This window comes from Malaclemys terrapin, chromosome 14 (assembly GCF_027887155.1).
Source record: "Malaclemys terrapin pileata isolate rMalTer1 chromosome 14, rMalTer1.hap1, whole genome shotgun sequence".
Lineage (NCBI taxonomy): Eukaryota > Metazoa > Chordata > Testudines > Emydidae > Malaclemys > Malaclemys terrapin.
Window position 1 is genome coordinate 37,927,238 of NC_071518.1, and position 27,272 is coordinate 37,954,509.

Below are 27,272 nucleotides of genomic sequence, written 5' to 3' on the forward strand. Positions count from 1 at the left end.
AGTGCAGTAAATGCCTTGTTGCCAGGGATCCGGCTTAGCTGGGAGTTAAACGCTAACGCAGCTCAGTGAGGGATCCAGATCTTGGCATGGGGGGGCGGGGGTGAGGATGTAGCCCCAGTGGCAGTGTCTGTCCCTCTTATGGGGAGAGGCCATTGTGTTTCTCTTTCTGTTACAAGGTGAAGCTGGGTTGACAGGAGTCGGAGGTGACCTCATGCCAAAGCACTAGGACAGAGCCACGGTCCCCAAAGCCAAGGAATCCCCCCCACATCTTCCCAGGCAGTGATTTTACTGTGTGGCGCTACCCAGATGGCTGGGACTCAGGGGATGCTACCTATCTAGGTAGTGACACTCCACACTCGGAGGGCAACAAATGCCTCCCAGACGTTTTGGAAAGCTCCTGTTTTCTGAAGCACCTGAGTTGGGATCAGCCTGAGCCATGACAGGGGCAGCATGAATAATAAATCATTTGGCCGGAACACCCCTTAAGGATACCCAATGATAATTTGTTCTTGAAGCTATCGGTGGCCAATCACACAAGTCCTTTTCTACTGAGACCACTCCCCCAAACTGTTCTTTGATTTTAGCCCCACCCACAAAGCATTATTGTCCTTAGCCATGCTATCCTAGTGATTTCAGTGGAAAAGTTGAGAAAACTTTGAAAGCCTCCCCAAGCCAGGGAAGTTGCATTTATTTATGGCATTATGTTGTGGTTTCCCAAATCTCTCTCTCTCTGCCTCTTGCTCTAGCACTAATGTCCTTGCAGCCGTAGTGCTTTGGCCTGTGTTCTTGTTACCTAAGCTAAGCAAGTTTGTGGCTCATCAGTACTTGTGGGAGATTTTCAGGGGAAAGGCAGGTCCTGCATGAAGTGGTGATGTAGTGTGAAGATGTCCCCCTCATTCATAGAAATCATAGAATCATAGCATATCAGGGTTAGAAGGGACCTCAGGAGGTCATCTAGTCCCACCCCCTGCTCAAAGCAGGACCAATCCCCAACTAAATCATCCCAGCCAGGGCTTTGTCAAGCCTGACCTTAAAAACCTCTAAGGAAGGAGATTCCACCACCTCCCTAAGTAACCCATCCTAGTGCTTCACCACCCTCCTTGTGAAAAAGTTTTTCCTAATATCCAACCTAAACCTCCCCCACTACAATTTGAGACCATTGCTCCTTGTTCTGTCATCTGCTACCACTGAGAACAGTCTAGATCCATCCTCTTTGGAACCCCCTTTCAGGTAGTTGAAAGCAGCTATCAAATCCCCCCTCATTCTTCTTTTCTGCAGACTAAATAATCCCAGTTACCTCAGCCTCTCCTCATAAGTCATGTGCTCCAGCCCCCTAATCATTTTTGTTGCCCTCTGTTGGACTCTTTCCAGTTTTTCCACATCCTTCTTGTAGTGTGGGGCCCAAAACCGGACACAGTACTCCAGATGAGGCCTCACCCATGTCGAATAGAGGGGAATTATCACGTCTCTCGATCTGCTGGCAATGCCCCTACTTATACAGCCCAAAATGCCGTTAGCCTTCTTGGCAACAAGGACACACTGTCGACTCATAGCCAGCTTCTCGTCCACTGTAACCCCTAGATCCTTTTCTGCAGAACTGCTTCCTAGCCATTCGGTCCCTAGTCTGTAGCAGTGCATAGGATTCTTCCATCCTACGTGCAGGACTCTGCACTTGTCCTTGTTGAACCTCATCCGATCTCTTTTGGCCCAATCCTCTAATTTGTCTAGGTCCCTCTGTATCCTATCCCTACCCTCCAGCATATCTCCACTCCTCCCAGTTTAGTGTCATCTGCAAACTTGCTGAGGGTGCAGTCCACGCTATCCTCCAGATCATTAATGAAGATATTGAACAAAACCGGCCCCAGGACCGACCCTTGGGGCACTCCGCTTGATACCGGTTGCCAACTAGACATGGAGCCATTGATCACTACCCGTTGAGCCCGACGATCTAGCCAGCTTTCTATCCACCTTATAGTCCATTCATCCAGCCCATACGTCTTTAACTTGCTGGCAAGAATACTGTGGGAGACCGTATCGAAAGCTTTGCTAAAGTCAAGGAATAACACGTCCACTGCTTTCCCCTCATCCACAGAGCCAATTATCTCCTCATAGAAGGCAATTAGGTTAGTCAGGCACGACTTCCCCTTGGTGAATCCATGCTGACTGTTCCTGATCACTTTCCTCTCCTTTAAGTGCTTCAGAATTGATTCCTTGAGCACCTGCTCCATGATTTTTCCAGGGACTGAGGTGAGGCTGACTGGTCTGTAGTTCCCCGGATCCTCCTCCTTCCCTTTTTTAAAGATGGGCACTACATTAGCCTTTTTTCAGTTATCCGGGACCTCCCCCGATCGCCATGAGTTTTCAAAGATAATGGCCAATGGCTCTGCAATCACATCCGTCAACTCCTTTAGCACCCTCGGATGTAGCACATCCGGCCCCATGGACTTGTGCTCGTCCAGCTTTTCTAAATAGAGCTGAACCACTTCTTTCTCCACAGAGGGCTGGTCACCTCCTCCCCATGCTGTGCTGCCCAGTGCAGCGGTCTGGGGGCTGACCTTGTTTGTGAAGACAGAGGCAAAAAAAGCATTGAGTACATTAGCTTTTTCTACGTCCTCTGTCACTAGGTTGCCTCCCTCATTCAGTAAGGGGCCCACACTTTCCGTCACTTTCTTCTTGTTGCTAACATACCTGAAGAAACCCTTCTTGTTACTCTTAACATCTCTTTGCTAGCTGCAGCTCCAAGTGTGATTTGGCCTTCTTGATTTCAGATCTGCATGCCTGAGCAATATTTTTATACTCCTCCCTGATCATTTGTCCAATCTTCCACTTCTTGTAAGCTTCTTTTTTGTGTTTAAGATCAACAAGGATTCATGGGTCAGTTGTTTCTTGCTGGGTGTTAGAAGCCACTGAGTGGTTTGTCATTTGGATGAGGTGTATAATCAAGATCAGGAACACTTCCGGTCATTACAGATTGCATGGCACTAGGCTGGAGAAATTAAAAATGGGCAATTTTGTTTTGCCTCTGTAAATTCCCCTTGTAGTTTCAGTTGGAACATCCTTCATGTACTGTGGTGTTCTGCTCTGTGAGACATCTGCCCTGTTCCACCCCAGAGATGGCTGCATTTCAGTGGTGGATGAATAGATTGATGTGAAAGGATAATTTGCAAGGTGCTTCAGCATGGTATGTGCTACCCAGATGTAAGGGATAATCATTAATAAGGTTCAGGGTGTTGCAGTCAACTCATAAGTGTCTCGATTCTGGCATATAGTCATCTGCAAAATCTGCTCATGGGCTTACAGTCTTCACTGCTGTGAATGTGTTCCCTTAAGTATCTGGAGCTGGGTCTCTGATGGTGATGGGGGGGTGAGATCAAAACACACTTTCTTTCCTCTGTCCGTTGGGAGGGAGCAAAACTGAATTACAGCCACCTTGTTTATTTCTCCATGTGTGCTGGCCGATGATGGGTGAAGCTCAGGAGGTTGGGAAAAGAACCCACAGAGAGGCAGTTCTCCAGGTCTCTGATTTCGATGACAGGCGTTTCTTGCTGGTTTTCTGACTTCCACTGAGGCAGGAATACCATGAGACCAGCCTATTCTAGTACTTCCAGCCTCGCTGTGTAGCCTTCTGTTGTATTTACAGTGAATTTAGTAATGCTGTATTACATCACCGTGGGTTCGGCTCTGGTAGCTACAGTTTCAACCTCAACAGAGGGAAAGTCATCTCTGCTACTTGCTTCAGATTTGGAAGACCTAAGCCCAAGGATAGTGACCACCCGTTCATTTACAAGTACATGGTCTAGTCTGCTTTGTAAATTTTATTAAAGTTACAGTTAAAGTTATGGTGATAGAATTTGTATATGCATGGGTCAAGTCCTGTGCACAAGTTACTCACATCCTTCTGGATAGCATTAGGGTCTGATGGGTCTCTCATGGTTTGATCATCAGTAGAGGGATCGTTCCTGCTGGAGTTTCCCATAAAGAGCTCAATTGTCCCACTCTGGGCACCCTCTTTTTATAATGTGATTCTGACTATACCTTATTAGCATGTATGCACATATTGCACCCACGGTGATGGCATGTGTTAGAAAAATGTGACTACCGGGTATCTTGTAAGCAAAACATTACTCTTACGGTTAAAAAATTAACAGTATCACCCACTGGTACATCTTTTCCCATAATCATGTGACATAGGATCATTTTTGGACACTTACATATGTCAAGCATTTTCTTAAGTCTATGGCCTAGTATGGCTAATCTAAAATCTTACAGGCCTTGCCTTCAGCCCTATTTACTTAGATACCTAATGCATACTTAATCTTTCTGACTACTGATCAATCTCCTACTTCTATAATCCAACAATTTAACTGTATTTAGTATACAATGATTATATATGATGTGACGTTGCACTCCATATGCTTTATAAAAATATGTTTATAAGTGTGAATAAGCTGTAACTGGAATATGTTTTATGCAAAAGGTCTCTTGTAAGGTATCATTACAAAGCTTATGATCTACTGAGTGTGTTCGTCCTATTTGTATGAATGTATCATTCTTGTATCTGAAACTAGGAATATGAAGTATAACTCTACGGTCCTATTGTAATTATGCGACGTGTGGGCCATTAATGGTGGTTTGGAATCTTGATGGCTCCCATTGACTAGGACAATTGGTTGTAAATGGATTATTTACCTGCAAGCCGGCCTGTGTACGTGGGGACCAGCCCTGGAAGAATGGAGGGGGTCTCACAGGACATGTGAACATGTCACATGATACTGGAATCCATCTTAAACCTGGTGCTTTTCCATTTAGAAGGAGGGGTGGGAACCCCAAGAGACAAAAAATTCCTGCCTTGTGCCAAAGCTATAAAAGGGGGTGGAACAAGACAAAGGAGGTGCCTGCTGGAACTCAGAAGGACTGTACCAGGAAAGGATTGGGCCCAGACTAGGAAGGAGTTTAGTCTGTGAAAGAAGCTTAATGGAACATCTCTGAGGGCGAGATTTACCTGTAATCAATTTCTTAATGTATTAGGCTTAGACTTGCGTGTTTTCTTTTATTTTGCTTGGTAATTTACTTTGTTCTGTCTGTTATTACTTGGAACCGTTTAAATCCTACTTTTTATACTTCATAAAATCACTTTTGTTTATTAGCAAACCCAAAGTAAGTGATTAATACCTGGGGGAGCAAACAGATGTGCCTATCTTTCTATCAGTGTTCTAGAGGGTGGATAATTTATGAGTTTACCCTGTATATACTTTATACAGAGTAAAACAGATTTATTTGGGGTTTGGATCCCATTGGGAGCTGATTGTCTGGGGCTGGAGAAGGTAGCCTGCTGAGCAGTTTTTGGTTAAAGCCTGCACCTTTGGGAGCGTGGACCAGACCTGGGTCTGTGTTGCAGCAGGCTAGCGTGTCTGGCTCAACAAGGCAGGGTTCTGGAGTCCCAGGCTGGCAGGGAAAATGGGCTCAGAGATAAATTCAGCACATCAGGTGACAGTCCTAAGGAGGTCTCTGTGACTGAACCTGTCACATGTGACGTGACATGACATGTTAGTTAATTATAACATCACACCATAAATGACCAATAACCTAAAATGATTGGCTACAGCTGTACCGAGGTGGTGGTGTGATGAGGGATGTTCTCCCATGCAAGCGGGCGCCCTCCAGGGTTTGGAATGTCAGTACAGTGGCTGAACAGGGGGTTGGCATTCCAGAGCCTGGCATCTGGGCCCTGACCCCTTGGGAGCTGGGTGTGTCGGCAGGTCTGTATTTGGGCTGGTGGCTAGCCTGGCAGTGGCAGTTACAGGTCAGGATGGAGGAGCATTGGCAGGGCTGGGGGAGCCGGGTCTGGAACAGCATGTGGTGCTGTAGCTCAAGGCTGAGATGCGTTAGCAGAGCTGTGCTTGCCTCTGTCCCTGAAAGACTGGCTGGTCTTCCCCTGAAAGCAGGTCAGTGCTTGCAGGGTGCCCCTCTGAAAATGATTCCCACGTTGCTTGTGCGCTGCAAAGGAATGGCACCGCTTCTCTTCCCCGAGCGGGCGCAGCAGGCTCCTCTCTAACACATAGGCAGCAAAACATCCAAGGCGGCAACAAGGGAGATGCTGCTCCTCGCGTGTGTGACGACAGGGCTGGGAGGGCCAGGCGTCTGCCTAGGACAGCAAGAATCCTCACCCAGGCCCTGCAGCTCTGTCAGGGGGAGGAGAATGTGCGATGGATTTTTATATGTAGAAGTTGGTCCAGTAAAAGAGGTTCCCTCACCCACCTGGTGTCTCCAATGGATTTTTAGGCAGGAAAGGCTAGGGATATTGATCCCGCCCCCTCACATGACTTTCCCGTGGAAATCCAGACTCTCATCAGTTATGTAGCCCACTCTGATGCATACCCTAATCTCATAGCATCCTGAATATTCTTTATCAGGGTTTTTCTTCACTCGATCAGTCTCCTTCTCCCACGCTTTAGCTAGGAAGTGAAGGGGGAAGGCCAGGAATTGAGCCAGGATCAGCACCACTGAGACACTCAAAGCTGCTAGCTTGCAGTTTTCTCCTGGCTCTGTTACCTGGCACTAACCTCGCTAAGCTCACCTGCTTGCCAGTGCATTGCAGAGGAGAGGAGGTGGCGAAGGAAAGGAGGGGACCTGCTAATGCAGTTCACTAGCCTTGTGCCAATGGAGACCAGGGATAAAATCTCACTTGCGTCACACGTGCAAAGCATTTGGAGATCTCTGGATAATTCCCAGTGGGAGTCCATGCCAAAGCCAGCACCCCCTTCAGAGAGCTCTCCAGACTGGAGTGGGCTGTCCAAAATGACAGATCCCAAGGAGTTCATTGACAACCCTTCCTCCCACTGTGACAGTCTGTAGCCTTACGTTCACCACTTTTACAAAACTATGATCAATCTTGTACAAAGTATGCCTTGTGAGATATCATTTGAAAACTCATAACTGGCTGATCATTATTGTCCGGGTACAAGATGTGTGGCAAATTTGTGTGCAAAGTTATAAAATTCTATTGTATGATTTTACTGAGACATGCTCCAAATTTAGAAATGCAGATATAGACCAGTTCCTCAGAGACAAAAGGCAAACTGGCGTCTCAGCCGGGCATCAACACAATTAAAGGACTATCACCTGGTTAAGTGGCCATTCTTTGGCGGGGGAGGAGGGGTTGAGAAATTTACATTTTTGGCAGTGGAACAGCTGGAGGTTCCCATGTAAACAGACTGGCTGTTGCCTGAACCCCAGTTGGAGACGATTCTCAAAGAGAAGGAAAAAATATAAAAATGAGGAACAGAGGCCCCAAATCACTGCTCTCCCTTATCTCTATTCATGGCGTCAACAATGGTTGAAAGACAAAGGAAGCATCATTGAATTGGGGAACAGGTCCTGTCTGCTGTGAGCATGTGGTGAGAAAAACTTTTGTGCTTCAAGTTCACTTAGGTAGTAGTTTGTGTTTTAGCTTTTATTTCTTTGCAACCAATTCTGACTTTTATGCCTCATTACTTGTAATCACTTAAAATTGATCTCTCTGTAGTTAATCATCTTGTATTATTGTTTTATCTGAACCAGCATGTGTTTGGATTGAAGTGTGGGGGGAAACTCCATTTGAGATAACAAAGTTTGTGCATATCACTTTCTGTTAATGAAATGACAGACTTTCTGTGAGCTTGTATTGTCCAGAAGGAAAGAGCAGGGCAATACAAGACGCACATTCCTGGGGACAAGTCTGGGACTGAGAATTTGCTGGTGTCATTCTGTAATATAATTCAGGAGTGGCTGGCTAGAAGCACTCGTATCATTCAGCTGGGAGTGATTTTGCACGCTGGGGGCTGTGTGTGAACAGACCAGGAGTGGTGGTTCTCACAGTGAAGCAGTGTGAAAGGCATGCTGGGTTGGAGAACCGATAGGGCACAGCTGTTCAGCAATCCAGATTGTATCCTGGGTAATGTCGCGGCCACCCACTGTGATGTTGAGTCATGGGCTCGCACTCTGACTCCCGGGCCAAAGCAGCCCCCTTGTCGGGCTAAGCAATCCTTGCCCTGCAGTCAAGAGCGGAAGCCCAGCAGAGAATGAACTGGGCAAGGAGCAGGGTCTGATGCTGACAGAGCTGCTGAGCTGAGCACTGAGGGAGGGGGAGCCGAGGTGCCAGTGAGCCAGTATGCAAAGGACCCTTCTTAAGAATCCTAGATTTTGTGGCCTCTTTTCCAGGTTGATCCTTTGGTTGGTCCCTTCTTTTGGTGATCTACCTCCTGCCCCCTCCCCCTCCCACCTCCACTCCTGCAAAGTACTTGAATCCACTGGATTTTAACAGCTCTGCCCTCCTGATGTTTCAGCAGGTTGAATCAGTCCCTCTAGAGCAGTGGTCTTAAGCAGGGGTACGCAGAGGTCTTCCAGGGGATACATCAATTCGTCCAGAGATTTGCCTAGTTTTACAACAGGCTACGTAAAAAGCACTAGCGAAGTCAGTCCAAACTAACATTTCATACAGACGATGACTTGGTTATACTGCTCTATATACTATACACTGGAATGCAAATACAATAGTTCTATTCCAGTTGATTTATTTTGCTATTTATATGGTAACAGTGAGAAAGTCGGCCATTTTTCAGTATTAGTGGGCTGTGAAACTTTTGTATTTTGATGTTTGATTTTGTGAGCAAGTAGTTTTTAAGTAAGTTGAAACTTGGGGGTACTCAAGACAAATCAGACTGCGGAAAGGGGTACAGTCGTCTGGAAAGGTTGCTTTAGATGAGAGCAGGTACTACTCTGCACTGTCACAGCAAACAGAGAGAGGCCTATTAAAAATGCTCCGTGTGCTAAAGAAGCAGTGCACGAGTGTCCTTACCTGTGTGGGTTTGTGCGTGAGCACGTTTTTCATGTCTCCATGGGCATGTGTGTCTGTTTGCATGTAGGCATGTTCATGACCTTGTGGATCTGCATCTCTGTGAGCATTCTGATGCGTGCATGCATGTTAATGTACCTCCCTTTATGTGGGGCTGTATACATGCTTGTGCGTGTTTCTGTGTGCATGCATATTAGCACATGTCCTTTTGTGTGAGTCTCTCTCTGTCATGGCAAGGAAGATGGAGGGCGTAGTGATGATCTGCAATGGTGTTGTTTCCCCCCTCCCCCCATAAACGGTATTTTGAGCCAATTGGAGCATGAATAATTTTCTCAGCAGCCAATCGTTAAGCTCCTGGGCTCCATTTCAACAACTGCCTGCAATAAAAAAGAAGGAAAAATTCCCAAGCCAGAGCTGGTGGAGGGAGAAGGGGGCAATGGGAGGGGCTAATAAAGGGGATGGAGCTGATTTATAAATCAAAGCCGAGAGGCTGACTTCATACCCAGCCTGTCAGCTCTCCGCACTCAGGACGGGGAATCAGGAGGTGGGCCACTGGCACCAGCGCTACCTTCTCTCCCCTGAGGAATCTGCGCCGGACAAGCACCTCACGATGCCAGAGTGCTGGGACGGGGTAGGTACAGCCCCCACCTCTCCCCGGTGTCAGGCAGGGCTTTCCCAGGCGATAGCACCCACGATCCCCCACAGGCTCTTTGCACCAGCCAGGGCTGCCTTTCACAAGCCAGCACAGGCAGTGGGGCCAAAGAAATCTCGTCTGCTTTCTAACGTGTGCATTTCTCCATCCTCTCCCCCCCCCCCCCCCCGAATCACAAGCAGATTGCCGGGGTGCCCAGTCCCCAGGGTATTCGTCCCCACTGGGCTCAGGTGCTGCAGAGAGCCACCTTGGTCCTTGCAGCCCTGAGGGAAGGAAAATGAATGCAGGAGCTACAGCAGGGATGGGCATGTGTGTCTTTCTCGGGCTCGAGAGATCCGGTGTAGGGAAGCATGCCTGGAATCCCGGGGAGAGCCATGCCTGTGTCCTTCCCAGCTGGGATGCCTGTGTCCTGCGAGGTGGGCGGGATGGCTGCGGGGCGACGGAGGGCATTGCATGTCTTGTTGCGCGTATCAGCAGCCATCAAAGCCGAGCCCGCTCTGCAGGGACTGCAGTAGCAAATGACAACAACAGGCGCTGCTGGAGGGGGGTGAGCAGCAAGCGGGGGAGAGGGGCTCAGCACTGGAGCGGGTTTCGTGGCTAACCTTGTGCAGGCTGGAACATCGAGGAGAGATGCGCAGGGCTGGGCTTGACGTGCTCCGCCGCAGTGTGATGGATCATCCCGGTGACCAGCAAACATACATGGTGTCCCGTGATGAGACCCATGGTCAGTGATGTTTGCCCTGCACAGCCAGTGCCTGGATGGTACTCCCCATATCACCCACCTGGGCTCGGTCTCTCTCCCCGTCGCAACAGCATCTGAGCACCTATGTTGGGCTAATTCGTGAGGCGCTAGGTCTCCCCCACCCCGACCATGTGCGTGTGAAGGGGCCCTTCTGCTCAGCCTAGGGGGATGCAGGGGGACCTGGGGCTTTGGGCTTAGGTACGCAGCGGTGTTGCTAGGCAGGGTGGAGCGTGCATGAAGCTGCAGGGGGACGCTGGGGAAAGGGCAGGGAAGTTCTGCGCTGGAAGGAGCCGGGCCGGGGTAGAAATATCTGGTGCTAGGGAACCGCGTGGCTGGAGAGGAAGGTGCAGCGGTAGCTTCCTATTTTCGATCCATAAGGTGTGGGATGAGTGCTACTAGCATATGTGCTAACTCTTAGTGACGAGCTAGGGAGAGCGAGGCACAGGTGGGCTGGCAGGTAGGTCTCAGAGCTGAGTGTCAGGACACCTGGGTTCGAATCCTTGCTCTGCCCTGTTCTGTGACCTTGGACAAGTCCCTTCTCTGCTTTGTGCCTCAGTTTCCCTGTCTGTAAAAGGAGGATTATGATTCTCGTGGGAGATCTGGGGCTGAGAAGTGGAATATAATTGCCGAGCGGAAGTAGGGACGGAAGTGGGGATGATATGCACTTACCTCCCGGAGGGGTCAATAGGACTCAGGACAAATGACACTTGGACAGAGACAAGCGGGTGGTCAGGACGGGGTGTGCAGGGGGCACTCGTGAGCCCTCTGGCCCCATTGAGACCTTGAGCAGCTGATCAGCCTCCTTTGGAGGACGGGCCAACCTTGGAGCAGGGATCCTGAGCATCTCGCCCTCTGTGGCTGATGGCTCCGATTCCCCTTTTCCTCCCTTCCAGAGCCATGGTCCGTCTGGATGTAGATGGCTGTGCCTGTAACGCCGACCTCCCCTCTGCCTCTGCCCCTTTGGGAAGAGACGCGTTCTGCCTTGGCACAGGGAGGGCAAGCCAGCTGTCATCCTTGCCCCGGAGCCGGGAGGAGCAGGCGAAGCCCAAGGTGACCGGCTGGGAAGGGGGACATACTGGCTGAGCCAGAGAGCACAGCAGTTTGGGTTAAGGTGAGGGCAGAGAGCTTTCCTAGCCAGACAGCCACTGGGTCCAGGTCAGCCGTGAGTTACCCTTGTGCAGTGTCAGTGAGTGCATGGACACCAGGGAGGACAGGATCGGGTCCCTTGCGTTAAAGCAAAAGGCACACCTGGCCAGCCTCCCCACGGGGTGTATTTCTATTAAAGCCAGCAAAGTGACACCACTGGTGAATCTGGCCAGTCCTGGGAGTTCGGAGACACCGGCCGGGAGTCCAGATTAGGAGCCAAAGGGCCTTTAACTCACTGGGAGGGGACTCGTCCGAAAGGCACCGCTCTAAAAAATGGACAAAAGTAAGGCGCAGTCTCTAACCTGAGTACGTCCTTGAGAACACAGGCAGGGGGATGACATCACTGAGAGCCAGTCAGAGCTGAAACTGCATCCCAAAGCCACCCGTTCACAAAACAGCCGGAGAACAGTTTGAGGGGTTGGTTTTTTTCTTTGTTGCAGCTGGAATTTTGTCAGGAACAGCTGAAGAGGGAGTGTTTTTTACAGGGTTAGAGCAGAGGACTGGGCGTCAGGACTTCTGGATCTTGTTGCCAATCCTGCCACTGAACTCTTGGGACACCTTGGACAAATCACTTAACTTCTGTGTACCTCAGTTTCCCTAGCAAGAATGATTCTTTTTACCTACCGGGGGCGGGGGAAGCCGTGAAGTGTAACTTATTCGAGCGTATAAAGTCCTTGGAGATCCTTGCCAAAGGGCTCGGTAGAAAAGCACAGGGTCATTGTGAAGTGTGTTGAAGAAATGCAGACTCTCCAGCCAAAGCACTGCACAAAGCAGAGAGGTCAAGCAGAGAGCACACTAGCAATCCAGGCCGGTATTGCCAGGGGACATGTAAGCTGCATGTGCAAAACACCTGGCATGCTTGAGCAAGGAGGGGATTGGCTTGCAGACGCGTCTGCGTGCATGGCCCTGGCTTGCGCGTACAGATCAGGTGTTTTGCATGTGGGAGTGCACTTTTGCACACATGCTCTCAAAACAGTGTAAGGAAGCGGGGCCAAGAGGTGGCTGCAGGAGGGGTGTTCTCAATGCCCCAAACAAAGTTTTGTGGCACCTAGAGGTCCTAGTCTGATCAGGGCCCCGTTGTTTTGGGTGCTGCATACCTACTCCTGCTGTTCCTCTTCATCCTCCTAGCTAAGCTCTGACTCAGAGGTCACGGCTTGAGAGCAGCTGTGGGTAAGGTGTCCATGCCACCTCCCCGTCCCCATTCTCTAACACTGAGCAAAGCCCAGAAGCTCATCTCCAGAGAGGCCTTCTGACCCGTAAGTCACACCATAGCGCTGGTGTGTGACGCTACACACCCACTGGGATGCTGAGACTCCCATGTGGCAAGCCAAGGGTGCCCAAGCATCCTGCCCTGTCCTGTTCCCACTAAGCCTCGGTGGCAAAATTCCCATTAACGTTCCCGTCTCCTAGTTTTTATGTATTTAACCGATTGGAATTAAAGCAAACCCTTCCATAAGCCGAACGCGATTTGGCTGAGAAAGATGGAACCGTGGAAAGTTGCTGGATGGAACCGTCTGCTCCTGCAGGGCTGGGCATGCACCCTGGGGCCCGCAGGTTTTTGTGGTGGGGGATTTTTCCAAGCACACTGCTGTAAGCAGAGCGCTGCTGCTTTAAACCAGCAGGCCTGGGTCTCCGGGCATCGTTTTCCAGCCCCGCACATGTGACCCGTCCTGTTGCAGCTGCCGTTCTGGAAACCCTCATTTCTCATAAGCTTTTAAGACCCTGGGCCTGGTGGAGCTTTTCTTCCCTTCCAAGTAACCATGGGAACGTGGCCACTTTGGGCACAGTGAATCCAACATGGCAGCCATGAGTGGGAGGGAGGGTGTGGAGGGGGCCGTGGGGGGAGGACATCCAGCAAGCCCTGGCCCCTGTGCTTTTAAAGGAATGGCGATGATGTGATGTATATTAGATCACTGATTTTGTTGTACTTAAAGTACTGCACAGGATCTTTTCAGGGGGAATAAGACAAAACGCCACATTTATTAGTAATACATGTATTCATTAACACTGTATTATATGCATATAATATATTACACTTACGCTCACACACACACACACACACACACACAAACCCATTCCGTCTTGTTGTTACCAATTAGTTGCTCCCCTTAACTTCACTGGCCAGGTGAGTTAGATGGGGGAGGGGGTGGAGCCGGGCTTCTGCCGATCCGGATCGATGCTCCCATGTTGACAAGACGAGACCCGGGGTCCTTTGCAAGACACCTCACTTTTATAGCAGCTTTCCTCTTATGCAAATCTATACCAGATTCAAACTCTGTGTCTGTGTCCATTGGTCCTTTATGCTGCTTTCTTTTGAGTGTTGTCCCAATGCTGCAAAGAGGGTGTTTCCAAAAGAAGGTGCTTGCTTCTAACCCCCGAGGCCGTCAGTATGTCTGCTTGTCTTTAATGAGCCCACTTGACACGTTTTATTTTCCTTGGGTCTGGCTCCCAGCCCCTCTCCAACAGTTGAGGCTGTCTGGAGGTGCTGCCTTCCATGCCTTGCTCATTCACACCTCATTCATTCAACAGGGCAATTGATTAAGAGGGGAGGGTGAGGGAAGAGCTCTTGTTCTACTGCTAGCAAACAGAAATTTTTCTTCTATCTTATTCTATCCTTAGGGGCTATAATATTATACCAAGGGCAATGCAAAGTTTCTAAATGAGGTTTTGATACAAAGTCCCATGAAAACACAGGTCACACGTGGGTAGACCCACCACAAGGTTATATGAAGAGGCACAATGTAAAGTCATATGAAAATTATCAGAGATTGATCTACAATTTGGGAGATACTTTTGTGACTCCTTTGTGAGGCAAAATACACATTTCGGGGGAAAATACCCAAGGGCAAAGAAATACCATGGGCCCAATTTTCCTCTGCTCTGGTGCCTAGTTTTCGAGGTGCTGAGCACCCACCACCCCCGTCGAAGTCGACGGGTGCTGAAGTACTGTGGCAGTGCCAGAAGTCCAAGTCAGGACTCAGACCTCCTGGCGCTAGGTGCTGTACAAACAGTCCCCCGCTTTGAAGATGTTGAAATCTCCGCGCTGTGGGGAGTGACCCCCTGGCTGAGATTAAGAGCAGGCTCAGGCTCTGTTGACAAAAGGAGCAAACCCCTCCACCCCAGAGCTTCGTGACAGAGGGGCAGGCAGACCTGTAACACTGGGCATGGGGTGGAAGCAAGGATCAGAGAGAGAGATGTTGTGGAATGATTAGTTGAAACTCCTCCCCTTGCACCCAATGTCCCTCACCCCGGCTGAGTGACTCGACCAGTCCTGGGAAGCCGCCAGAGCCTGATTCTTTTTAACTGTTGCTCTCTGAGCCCCAAAGGGCAGGTCTGGGCAGCATGGCCGCGCTTGAAGCAGCAATGAAAGGCTGGCTCCATCAAGAAGGCTCCCTGTGTCCGTCCCGGAGCCCAGGCCTGCATTCCCTGGAATGCAACCAATGATTCTCACCTGGCCAGGCGCACTGTGCAGTCGGGATCTTCTGCATGGAGATACCCACATGGCTGGGATCACGGGCAGGTGCCCAGAGGGGGACTCAAGCTGCGGATGTAACGCCCTCGGCCTAATACAGTGGCATCCCTACCCCCTCACTGATGGGAGTGAGAATGTACGGGGGAGGAGGGGGTGTTCACTGAGAATGGAAGAGGGAGCCCTGAAGTCTGGGGACTTCTGATCGATCTGTCTTAGGGTTTTATACTGCTGCCCGTCAGCGCGGAGCTGTAACATCAACAGCAGCAGCGAAGTCCCGAGTGGACCTTAGATTTCAGGTCAACCCACTAGAACTGGAAAGTCCAGATCCAGATTTGGACGGAGGTTTCGACTCCCCCACCCCCCCCACACCCCCCACACCCCCGACGCTGGTGTGGTGTGGATGTGTGGGTGTTGGCTTGGGTCCCCTCTTTAATCCTATTATATGTGAGTGCTCGGTGCTATAGGGCGTTCACCAATCAGACACCGCAGCTGTGCAAGGGGATGGTTCTCAGCAGTGGGGGGAATTAACACCATTCTCCCCTACAAAAAGGGAAGGCATCATGGAAAAGATCAGGTTCCCCGGGAAGATGGGTCTGACGGCACAGCAGCGGAATAGCTCTGATACAGCGGATGGAGGTTTGACCAGAGATGTCCTCGCTTTCCGCTGCTGTGGACAAAGCTCCCTTATGCACCCTCGTTTACCCCTCGGATGGTGCGCCTCTCTGATGCGCTTTACTGGGGACTAAACTAAAGAAGCGAACGCCGTAGATCAAAATCCTGGGGCTGGTTGCCTCCCTCCTGTTTGTTCCAGCGCATTGCAGAGCTCCGAGCTCCCGCTCCCTTTTGGTGCATGCTGCAGTACTGCCAAGCCTCCATTAATCCCTGCCCCGAATCAATACTCCAGTCAAGAAAGCAATCCCATCAGAGCAGGCAGCTGGAACATGGCTCCTAACAGGGCAAGTGGGAGCTGGCAAGCAGACCCAACTGGGTCTGTGCGCTGGATCTGACTGGGCCGGGAACTGGAACGAATGCTGAGCAGGGAGGCCAGGCAGCTTAGGGGGTGGAGAAGGAGAACAGAGCGGCATATACTGGGACGCTGTCCCCTCGCTGCTGCGGTCCTGGGAAGGACAAGGGCCAGCTTTGTTCGGAGGAGTAGGATTCAGCCATTTCAGCAGCCGTGCAGCGGAGCTGGGAGACGGAGCAGCAGATGGTGCAGTATGAAAAGCCCAGGGTGTCGTCTGGCTTGTAAACCATTCAAGTGATTCTTTGTCTGACAAGGGCTCCCCCTCCACAGCAAGACCGATTAGGGTCAAGGGCTCTTTCTGAGGGAGAACCTGGAATTAGAGCGTCTCTAGCTCCCGCTGATTGTGATTGAGCGGGGCCAGGGCTCACTGCATCTTTTAGCATCGTGGCTTATTGGGATGTAGCTTCCTGTTTTAACCCCACAGTCCGTGTTGTGCTATTCCATTCCCATCCTCCCACCCGCTCACCCCCATCCAGTGCTGGGAATGATTCTTTCTTCCTAGCAGGCGCCATTGTCTCCAGTGAGAATGATTTTCTCGAACATTAAAGTTCTTGCTGATTCTGGCTGCGGCTCCTGTTCACTAATTGCCCTAGTTTTCGTTAAAAGGGAACATTGATGTCCTGAGCCCGGCATCCTGCCCTGGAATCTGGCAGCTTTCCAGTCCTCTGGAAAACCCTTGCCATGGCCAGTTTGCAGCCCCGGCACGGGCGGTCTTGACGTTGTTTCCGGACATGTGCCTGTGACCCAAAAACCCAGAGAGGCTTGGCGTGGCTGCGCTGAATCTGTCATCCTGCCAGTGCTGCCGCCTCTCTGGTTATAGCACTGGGTACCGACGGGGGCGCAGGAGCTGGAGGAAGATGCTGAAAGACCTGCCTGTTCCAGCCAATAACAACAGAGGCTGTCTGCGATTGGCTGCTTACAGTATCCTCCTCCTCCAATAGGCAGGAATGGAGTGTTTTGATTGGCTGGCAAGGAGATCATGGTGCAGGTGCGACTGGCAATTTTCAAGGGCAAGGGAAGTGGCAGCCCTGAGCAGTTTAATGCCAGCCCAGAGGGACCACCGCTAGGCAGGAGCATATGCCAACCTCTAACGAATGGGGAGAAGTGTTCCCTGGGGCAGGGGGGCCCGTAACTGCTGCTGTGGGGATTCTGGTGCCTTCCTCAGGAGCAGCTGGCTGTGGCCACTGCTGGAGATGGGGGGCAGGGGGAGGGCTGGAGTGGGTGGAGCTGAGCAGGGCTGTGACCCGGTCTGGCAGTCTCCATGCGAAAGGGCATTTCAGACGTGTAGCGGTGTGGGACTCACCCCTGCGGCGCCTCCTGCTGGTCGTCTCCGGGAATTAGCTCTTCGACCCAGGAGCGCCCTCTGCAGGCCAGTGTCCCACTCGTCGCTTGGCCCCCGTGTCCCTCCCGGACCCGGTGCCCCGTTCTCTGGGTGCTGCCCCCTGGCAGTAACCCCTCAATCTTAGGGTCTCCCCTCCCCAGGGAACCCACACCCACTATCCCCACCTTGCCTCAGTATAAGGCCACTGCCAGTCATCATCTAGCCCCACGCCCTGGGACAGACTGCAGTATCAGCCACTCACCAATGGCAAGGTTGGGTTTGGACCTGCTGCCTTGGCCTACCCCTGGGCTGCCCTCTGCAACCCCAGTACCCCTTGGCCTTCTGCTAGGCCGCAGCCTGGGGCTTTCCAGGCTGGAGCCTCCCCAGCTCCTCAGCCTCTCCCCAGCCCTGCTCCACTCAGGTACCCTGTCTCTAGCGCTCTGCAGCCAGGCCCTTCTCTCTCTGAACGCAGAGAGAGACTTTCTGCTTGAGCTCCTGGCTCCCAGCCTCATATAGGGCCAGTTGGGCCCTGATTGGGGCATGGCCCCAGCTGAGCCTGCTTCCTCCCAATCAGCCCAGGCCTCTTGCCCTTCCACAGCCCTCCTCCAGGGCTGTTTTAAACCCCTCAGGGCAGGAGCGGGTAACCACCCCGCTACAGGACACCATAGCCCATTCAGTTGAGACAGACAGTGTGCCAGGCGCAATGGGGTCTGTGAGATGGACACCTAAGCTCCACTGAGATTCCCCAGCACATTCCACAGCAGAAACCTGAGTGATCGTGATGGCTGATTTAGGCCTGGTTTGAACCAGTGACCTAGGGATAAAGGGCCCCGTAATCGCCCTCTCTCTCTTAACTCTGTGCTCATCATCACTATAGTATCTGAGCAGCTCATCTCCCGATGTTGGTTCCTCTTTTTGGAGGCCTCTATGTCCGCCATGACTTTAGGATCCTCCTCACCCTGCACCTTGACCGCCCACTGGAATGAGGGAACTGTCAACCTCCAGCGTGAGACATGAGGGAGCAGGAAACAGGGCTGTCCCAGCCCCCGGCTCAGCACCGTGGGACTCCCTCGTGGTGGAGATTAGAATGATCACGACCCATAGCACCTTCCTAGCGCAACGGCCCAGCCTTCCCTCAGCAACAGAAACATCCCTATCAATGGAGCAGGAAAGGAGTGACTGCGACGTTACCCAGGGTTGGGCGGCACCTCACCACCACCTGCCCTGAGCAACAGGAAGTCTTGTCTGTGCCTGCTCTGGGTCAGCTCCCTGACACCAGCAGCCTCTTTGCAGGCCTCTCTGTCTCTGTGCAGGTGGCAAGAGGCACACATCAACCCCTGAGTGTTCGCGTGTTCCCTGTATAGTCCAGCCCCTTATCCACTGGACACTCACAGAACTACCAGGCCTGCTCTTCCCAAAGGAACACATCTCAGGACCAGCACTTGGCTTAACCCTACAGCACTGAGATAGAGCGAAAACAAGAATAAATTGATCATCGAAGCACAGAGATTCACGTGATAGTGAGTAAGAACGTTGGGAACAAGTGGTTACGTACAGAACAAAATCATAACACGCTTTCTAGAGCCTAAACTTAACTAACCCGTTCTCCCCTGTCTATTTATTGACCCAAAGTTCTCTTCAGCATTCTCAGCCATGCCTGGTTGAGACTCCTCTTCCATGAAGTAAAACCTGCTGCCCATTTACTTGCTAGGAGAAGGAAGACAGGTTGTTGTCTTTGTTCCTCAGATACTCTAGAGAAAACCTTGGATGTGTACCTCAAGAAAAGCCCTCTCCCCCACCCCCTGCAGTGTTTACTTGTAATTTTCTCGCTTTGAAATTCTTACAATCCTGCATTACCGGTCGGTTCAGACAGGTGAGAGGAGAACCATTGTGAAACATACAGTACTTAATTTATACGTCAAGAGCCAGCTAGATAAATATTTCTTATCTGAAAGAGAGCCTGCTTTTCACTTTCACTGGTGACGAGTCCCCAGACACGCTCCAAGAACTCAATTTTCAGTATACATCCGTAACTCCTTACGCAGCGTCCGTATGTGGCAATGTTGGTGACCAGTGTGACATCGGGCTTTCATTTGAGACGTCACGTGACATTTATTGGTGAACTATAACGTACATACCCGACCCAAGAGATCCCGGCAACCTCTCTGCACCCCTTTGCTGCTTGCCGGTTGGCATTAAGAGGTTCCTGGGTCACATCAGACCCTTTGGGGTCTTTAACTTGTCAGGCACGTGGATATCATGCTGTTGAGTCAATTATAATTGTCTGGACAATTGTCCCGTTATTGTCACTAAAAACCACTCCGAGTCCGGTCCCTGTCATCTTCCCAGATCTCTCGTATCTGCTGTCAAGCTAGTGAATTGGCGCTAGATTTGCTTGTCTGCAATTCAGTGTGTGTCTCAGCATTGCTGTGATGACCCTCCCTTCGACGGATTCTCAGCTGATGTAAATTAACCTATGGTGATTTCCACCGTCTGAGGATTTGAGCCCTGTTTCTCTGCGACTGTTGAGCTGCTAATTCAAAAAGCTTAATGGGGCAGGACGACATTTCCCTGTGTACCCACTTCGGATCTTCCCATTTCATTAGGGCTGCTGGTAAATGCTAGAACTGCAGCATAGAGACCGACATTGGCGTCCCAAGGCTGCCTTGTCATGCCTTTAACTCTCTGATGGTTTAGGAAGGAGGGTTGATTAATTAGTTAGGTGATTAATTTATGTGAAGTTGCCACTACTCTCTGGAGTGTCAAGAAATCTGTGCTAATAAGAGCCTAATGAAGTTGACATTTACAGGAAGGATTGTGCATTTTATGGGTGCCAGGAGCTGCCACGGACTTACTGTGTGACCATGGGCAAGTCACTGTCCCTTGCTGAGCCTCAGTTTCCCCATCTGTAAAGAGATCATGATGATTGTCTCATTAAGGTGTTGTAAAGCTTAATTCACAAATGGGGGAAAGGCACCCCATGCAGAGGGGGTTTAAATAGGGATTTAGTAGGATTTAAATGGTTCCGGTGGTTTTGTGCCAGCCTTCACCATGGAGTGAACATCACCCTAATGTTTCTCAAGAGCTTTGATGTCCTTGGATGGAATAGACCCTAGAAGGGCAAAGGATTATTTTTGGGTTGCCTCTTTCATACATATTATGGGCCTGCTGCTATTTAAGTCAATGAGAATGACCGATCCCTGTATCCTGATGGCTTCATCTAGTTAAATAATAGAGCAGCGGGTGAAATGCAGTGATTTGTGTGGAATTGCTCTGTGTGTGTGTGTGTGTGTGTGTGTGTGTGTAATTAAAGGTGGCAAATTCAAATCTGATGAAAGGAAATACTTTTTAACACAACACACAATTAGCCTGTGGAACTCACTGCCACTGGATGTCATTGAGGCCGAGAATTTAGCAAGATTCCAAAAAGGGATTGAACAGTTGTATAGATAACGAGAATAGTCAGAGTTATCAGAATTAATGATGATACACATGGTGGAAGGGATTAAACCTTGTTCTTCAGAGCTTCATTCAGGCTCTAATTATTAGAGACCAATGTGCGGGGGCAGATTATCCCACATCTCTTCACTGCAAGATTCTTGCGCCTTCCTCTGAAGTATCGGGTTCTGTCCACTGTCAGAGACTGAACACTAGGCTAGATACCTCAGGTCTGCTCCAGTCTGGCAATTCATTGGCTCCTAATCTTTGGGGCATACTTCAAGACCTTCCTGGGTCTGGAAGACAGCAGGACAGCCCTGTCTAATCTGCTCTAGATCCACATCTGGCCTTTTAAAAATGCAAAATGGCAAGGCAAATCCGTGTTACTATAATCCAGAGCCTCCTGCCAGTGGGGGATATCTGGTATGGTTTTGGATACTTTGTCTGTCCCATTGCTCGCGCCAGTTGGGTATTTGTGCATGTAAATGACCACGTGTGTTTCCAGTTGGTGATCTGGGTGTGAGTCACGTATGCAGATGAGATGGTGGATTTGGGACGTGGCTGTTAAAAATCCATCGCCCCTTTTCTATCTTTGGGAAGGATGTGGGGGGCATTTGTGTCGATCGGCTCCAATGCCATGAAAATGGTTGCAGCGTTTATGAGCATTTATGGGAGTCAGTTTGGGGAACGTCTGTAGGAGGGAAGAGTTGACAGGAGCATGCGTGTGAGCACATGCATTGGTATACGTGTGAGGGTACACCTGTTTGGCAGAGTGGGCACCAGAAGTGTGCTAGCGTGCTGCGTGTCAGTGCGTGAGAGTGAACATGTGTGCTGTGTGTGTGAAAAGACTTGTGTGCATGGCAGCGTACACACGTGTGATGCTGTCAGTGACAGGTGTGTATCTGTTGCAGGCAGAGTGTGTCTCTAGTGATTGCTGTCACTGGTTATTTTCATCCCAGCATGATTCATGGCCAGGCTTGCATGGCTCTGCTAGTGGGAGAGCTGGTGAGGGCAGGCGTTGCCCGGTAGAACTTTGTTATTGGTCTCCTCTTTTCTGGGTAATAGGGTGACCACAGGGAGGGGCGACATGTAACCCTGTCTCTTCTCTCTCTCTTCCAGGAGCATGATATCGAGACCCCATACGGGCTGCTGCATGTGGTCATTCGGGGGTCCCCAAAGGGAAATCGCCCGGCCATCCTGACCTACCATGATGTTGGACTCAACCGTAAGTGTCACCCTTCCATCCTGGCCGCCGGCTACTACCATGTAGGTTTCCTGAGCACAGCCCCAGCGGAGAGCAGCGAGGTTCTATTTTGTACAGCCCTCAACCCTGGCCCTGCCTGCCGTGCAAGGGTGAATTCCATTGAATAACACTGAGTTCCTGTTCAAAAAACTGAACAGAGGAATTTTAAAGGGCCAAGACTGTAGCTGTGAGTCCAAGTGAATGTTCGTAAAGCACCTGGGATGAAAGGGAAAGCATGTATTTTACTTATTATCTATCTATCTAGGTATGTATATGGTCCTCAGCCCTGCAATAGCTGAGCACCTCTTAATCCTGAATAGATTTTATCCTCACAACACTCCTGTGAGGTAGAGAAGGGCTTTATCCCCATTTTGCAGAGTAGGGACCAAGTCACAGTGGTATTGCCTAGGAGTTAAAGCACTGGAATGGGAGTTGGGAGACCTGGGTTGGGTTCCCAACTCTGCCGCTGGCCTGCTGGGTGACTTTGGGCAAGTCACTTTCCCGTGTGTGTGCCTCCCTTTCCCCATCTGTGAAATGGGCATAATGAGACTGACCTCCTTTGTAAAATGCTTTGAGATCTATAGATGAAAAGTGCCATATCAGAACTAGCTATAATTATTAAGTGATTTGCCTAAGGTCACACAAAGGGTACGTCTACGCTGCAAAAATAACCCATGGCAGTGAGTCTGAGCCTGGATCAACTGACTCGCACTCACGCTGTAGGGCTAAAAATAGCAGCATAGACATTCCCACTGGGGCTGGAGCCCGGGCTCTGAGACCCACCTCCTCCGCCGGTTTCAGCACCCTAGTGGGAACGTCTACACTGCTATATTTAGCTCCGTAGTGTGAGTCTCAGGACCTGAGTCAGTTAATCTGGGTTGTGAGACTTGCTGCCGTGGGGGGAGGGGGGGGGAGGAGGAGGTTTGCAGCATATACGCAGCCAAAGAGTCTGGCTGAGACATGGTCTTTTGAGTCCCAATCCAGCCCCCTACCCACCAACCTGTCCTTCCTATCCCATCGCCGTCTCCTGGTGAATTGATTATTTTTACATGCGTCTGATGAAGTGGGTATTCACCCACGAAAGCTTATGCTCCAATACGTCTGTTAGTCTATAAGGTGCTACAGGACTCTGTCACTTTTTGCAAATCCAGACTAACACGGCTACCCCTCTGATACTTGATTATTTTTGATTAAACCAGGATGGAATTGTCTCCAGTACAGTTCCTGATACAAAATTGTATTAACGCAATTCCCCAAACCGGAGTGTGGGTGAAATCCAGGTTCCATTGAAGTCAATGGGAGTTTTGCCATTGACTACAGTGGGGCCAGCATCATCACTGTATGGTCATCGAGCAGTATCTACGGACTATGTTAATGACTGTAGTCTGATTGGCAGCTGTGATTAATCAATCAGATTACATGGATTTGCATAAGCACCATACAGAGGTTTCTCAAACTGTGAATATGTAACTGAGATCTTCCAAGCTGCAGCTGGCACCAGGGATGATTGATTTTGTCCTCTCACACTGACATCCAGGGGAGCTTTGCCAGTGAGGTCTGAGGCTGCAGGATAGACCCTCATGCCTGTCCTTTAGCTTTGCTGCAATCCCTACAGCCTGCCACAGCGCCTGTCCCTAAAACAGCTGTTGTTTTTTACCTTCCGAGAGAATCCAAGCCCTTCCCATCCAATTCCATTGTGAAACAAAGTAGCAACACCAAAGGGTTGCATCCATTCTGGGGAGGGTAAGCCTTGCTGAGTATAATTATGACTCAGCAATAATCATATCTGGGTAGGGACCCCTGAGGATTTCAAAGTAGGGTTGGGTGATTAATAGATTTTCAGTTCTCTGGCACTTTTGAAAACCGGGGGGGGGGGGGGGGGGGGGGGGGATTTTGTTGCGGGTTGAACCAAAACCAAACTTTCTTGAAATGCTTGCCGAATCAGAAAGTTGAAAGCCGTTTTTTTTGGGGTCAGAGAGTTTTGATTTTGTCCAAACAAAATGTTTTGCACATTTCAGTATTGACCCTTTTAAAACATTTTTGACTTTTTTTTTTTTTAATTAAGGGAAATCTTGAACTGAAAAATCAAGAAGTTTTGTTTTTAAAAACGTTGAAACTAGCCTTTTTGGTTTTTCCACACTTTAGGGGGGCGGGGGGGTTCAGCTGAAACCATTCGGCAAATCCAACACAAATCTGTGAAACATTTTGGTGCCCTGAATCTGCATTTTTTTGCTGAAAAAAAGTTTTGGTTGAAAAATCTTGCCCGGCTCCACTTCAGAATTAACCCAGGATAGAATTATTGCCTCCTAGACAGTGAAGACCCTCCAAAGTTGCTGTTCAAATAAAATAGTACGTGGGGATTGCGATAGGCCGAGTCCAGAGGAGCCCAAATCCCAAACTGGCAGATGACGTTTTGTGTAGGATTCTAAAATCCAAAATCTCTGAGCACATTCATATTGGATTATGTGAGACACTTGTATATTTAAAAATCGCCATCTGGCTTCTTCAAAATATATTCAACTAAGAATGGCGTAAAAATGGTCGTTTAAACCACAGCCTGCAGCTGTTGGGTAATCACATGGCATTTTCCTTACCTTATAATAAATCTGTTCTTCATCCTAAATGAAACGGCTGTTGAGAGAGCCCTGCTTTGACAAAGGGAATTTCACACTGCAGTTAATTGGAAGCAAGTGAATATTGCTCCATGCCCCCTTCTATCTAGACATGCTGGTGGCTGCAGTGTGGTGAATGCTGCCTTCCGGGACGGGATGTGCCAGCTAGTTTGAAACGGTTCCGATTCTGCTACCACTTCTATGGGTGTAAATCAATAGTACTTCTCCCATACTAACGCAGTCCCACAGCTTGCAGAAAGCAATGCCTGCCTCCGGCCTGCGGACTACAACAGGGAGGAGGTTAGAGGAGAGGTGGAGGGAGGTCTGATACGCCTGCCTCGTTTTTTTGCCCAGTACAACAGCGCAGAGCTGGCAAACGTGGTTTGATGTGACCATGAGACATGAGGAACAAGGCTGTGCCGAATCAGCCTGCTAGTGTTTAAAAGCGTTTGCCCCTCCCAGGCCCAAGCAGTGGCGGATTCGAGGGCAGACAAAGGGACCCGGTCAAGATCAGCCTGTGTCTTGGCTTGCGGGGCCCATGCGTGCATCACACTCTCTTTCCCTTCTCCTCCCCGCCCACTCCAGTCTTGTGAGCAGCCTATCACCAAAACCGATCCCCTGCCCGGGGCGCTCACACCAGCACAGCAGATGGGCCGGGAGAAAGGACAGTGGGACGCAGGCAGCCAGCCAGTGCAAACCAGCCCAATGCCCAATGCTGCTGGGTTGCCAGAGGGGAGCTGGATGGTTGGTCAGCTGTGAATTCAGTGCCGGCAAAGAGCGCTGGGTTGGGGAGCAGAGTTCTGACCCTCTGGGGAGAATGTGGGAGAGTCTCGATGACCCATTTTGTTCTTGGCCTGGCTGCTATGATGGCAATCCCAGTCAGGGCCGGCTCTAACTTTTTTGCCGTCCCAAGCAAAAAAAAAAAGAGTGCCGCCCTCCATAGCGCCACCATAACACACACCCTCAGCACCGTGCCGCAACCCCCCAACGCCCCGCGGAGCGCCACGCCGCTGAACCCCCCAGCCCCCCGCGGAGCGCCACGCAGCCGAACACCCCCCCCCCCGCGGAGTGCCATGCCGCCGAACCCACCCAACCCCGCGCGGAACGCTGCGCCGCCGAACCCCCTAGCCCCCCCACAGAGTGCCACGCCGCCGAACCCCCCCCCGCCAAACCCCCCAGCCCCCTGTGGAGCACCACGCAGCCGAACACCCCCCGCCAACCCCCCCCAACCCCCCACGGAGCGTTACGCAGCCGAACACCTCCCCCCCGCCCCAGAGTGCCGTGCCGCCGAACTCCCCCAACCCCCCACAGAGCGCTGCGCCGCCGAACCCCCCAGCCCCCCTTGGAGCACCGCCGAACGCCGTGCCGCTGAACCCCCCGCCGAGCGCCGCCGAACACCCTTCCGCGGAGCACCACACCGCGCTGCCGAACCCTCCTGCCGAGCCCGCCGAACACCCCACCCCGCTGCCGAACCCTGCCACCGAGCGCCCTGCTGCCGAACCCTCCCGCCGAGCGCCGCATCGCCAAACACCCCCACTGCTGAGCCGCGCTGCCGAACACCGCCCCCCCCCCCCCCCCCCCCGCGGAGCGCCCCACTGTGCCGCCACACACACACACACACCCCCCGCGGAGCGCTGCTGCCGAATCCCCCCCCAGCGCTCCCACCCGCCGAATCAAAAACAACCCACCCCACCCCCAGTGCCGCCCGACCGAACCCCCCCCCCAAAAAACAAAAAACCCTGAGCGCCCCCACCACCCCAAGATTGGCCGCCCCATACCAGGTGCCGCCCCTAGCACGTGCTTGGTCGGCTGGTGCCTGGAGCCGGCCCTGATCCCAGTATACACAGCTGTGGCCTCCGAGCTGGACCTCTCCCGAAGGCCGTGGAACAGCCAGTAGGTCGGAATAGCCTTGGGTTCGCGGCAGCCTGGGTCATGTTCAAACCACTGGCCTAGACCTGGAGGCCGTGATGTTCGCTGCCCGTCCCGTCCGCTCCGCCCCAGCTGCTTGGAGGAGCCCAGAGGTTTGTTCTTTCCCCCGGGATCCCGGTGTGAATGTTTTCAGGGGCATTGGTGGGTTGTGTTCAGTTCTGTGGCCCGGCAAGGCCTCCCTAAGAAGCTGTGGGCCCGGGCATCGCAAGCCAGCTCTGGTTTGAATCAGACTTTCTCCTCAGACAGGTGAGGGCTGGGAGCAAAGGGGGGACCTTGTATCGCTCACCCTGGAGCTGAGAGGGGAACATTGATGGGATCCAAAGGGAGCCCTGCCCAGAGATGGGCGTCTCTCCTGTCCTCCTTGCTCAGCTGTGACAAGGAGCCCAAGGCTGGGCTCTCCCGGGCACAATGGGAGGGGGAAGAGTTCCTAAGTGATGGGGGCTTTGGGACCTTCCCGGTGGCTTCCCCTCGGGATGGGGCATTCACCGAAGGCCTGCCTGGGTATGAAAGCAGCCCCTGCTGTTTCCCAGAAGCTGGCTGGGGCTGTGTGGAGGGAGGAGGACTGGATGGGAGCAGAGTGGATATCACCTGATCGCAGGCTGGAGGCAAGCTGCTGCTGCGGGAAGGTCACCTTGGAAGCACTGCAGAGGGGGGAAGGGAACAGCTCGCAGAGAGAGGGGGGGGATGGGAACAAGCTTAACCAGCCCCTGTGAGACGGGCATTCCCAGGGGCTAGGTAAGTGAGGCTTACAACAGTTAGGGGATGAGAGTTTTGAAAGAGCCCAGGGGTGTTAGGAGCACAAGCTCAGCCCAATAGCATTTTGGTGGGACGTGTTCACCCAAGTCACTTAGATGCTTTGG

At 51.3% G+C, this 27,272-nt stretch overlaps 1 protein-coding gene across 7 annotated transcripts in view; it reads left to right on the forward strand.

Annotated features, from left to right (window-relative positions):
* Nucleotides 1-27,272, forward strand: part of NDRG4 (NDRG family member 4) — an 89,785-nt gene that overhangs the window by 40,611 nt on the left and 21,902 nt on the right. For 6 of the 7 annotated variants that reach the window (XM_054048721.1, XM_054048722.1, XM_054048719.1 and 3 more), the window contains exon 4: nucleotides 21,748-21,853. In XM_054048721.1, coding sequence (XP_053904696.1) covers nucleotides 21,748-21,853 — 106 coding nt within the window. Of the gene's footprint in view, nucleotides 1-9,319; nucleotides 9,465-21,747; nucleotides 21,854-27,272 lie in introns of those variants that run through there. The other variant, XM_054048724.1, reaches the window with a different exon arrangement.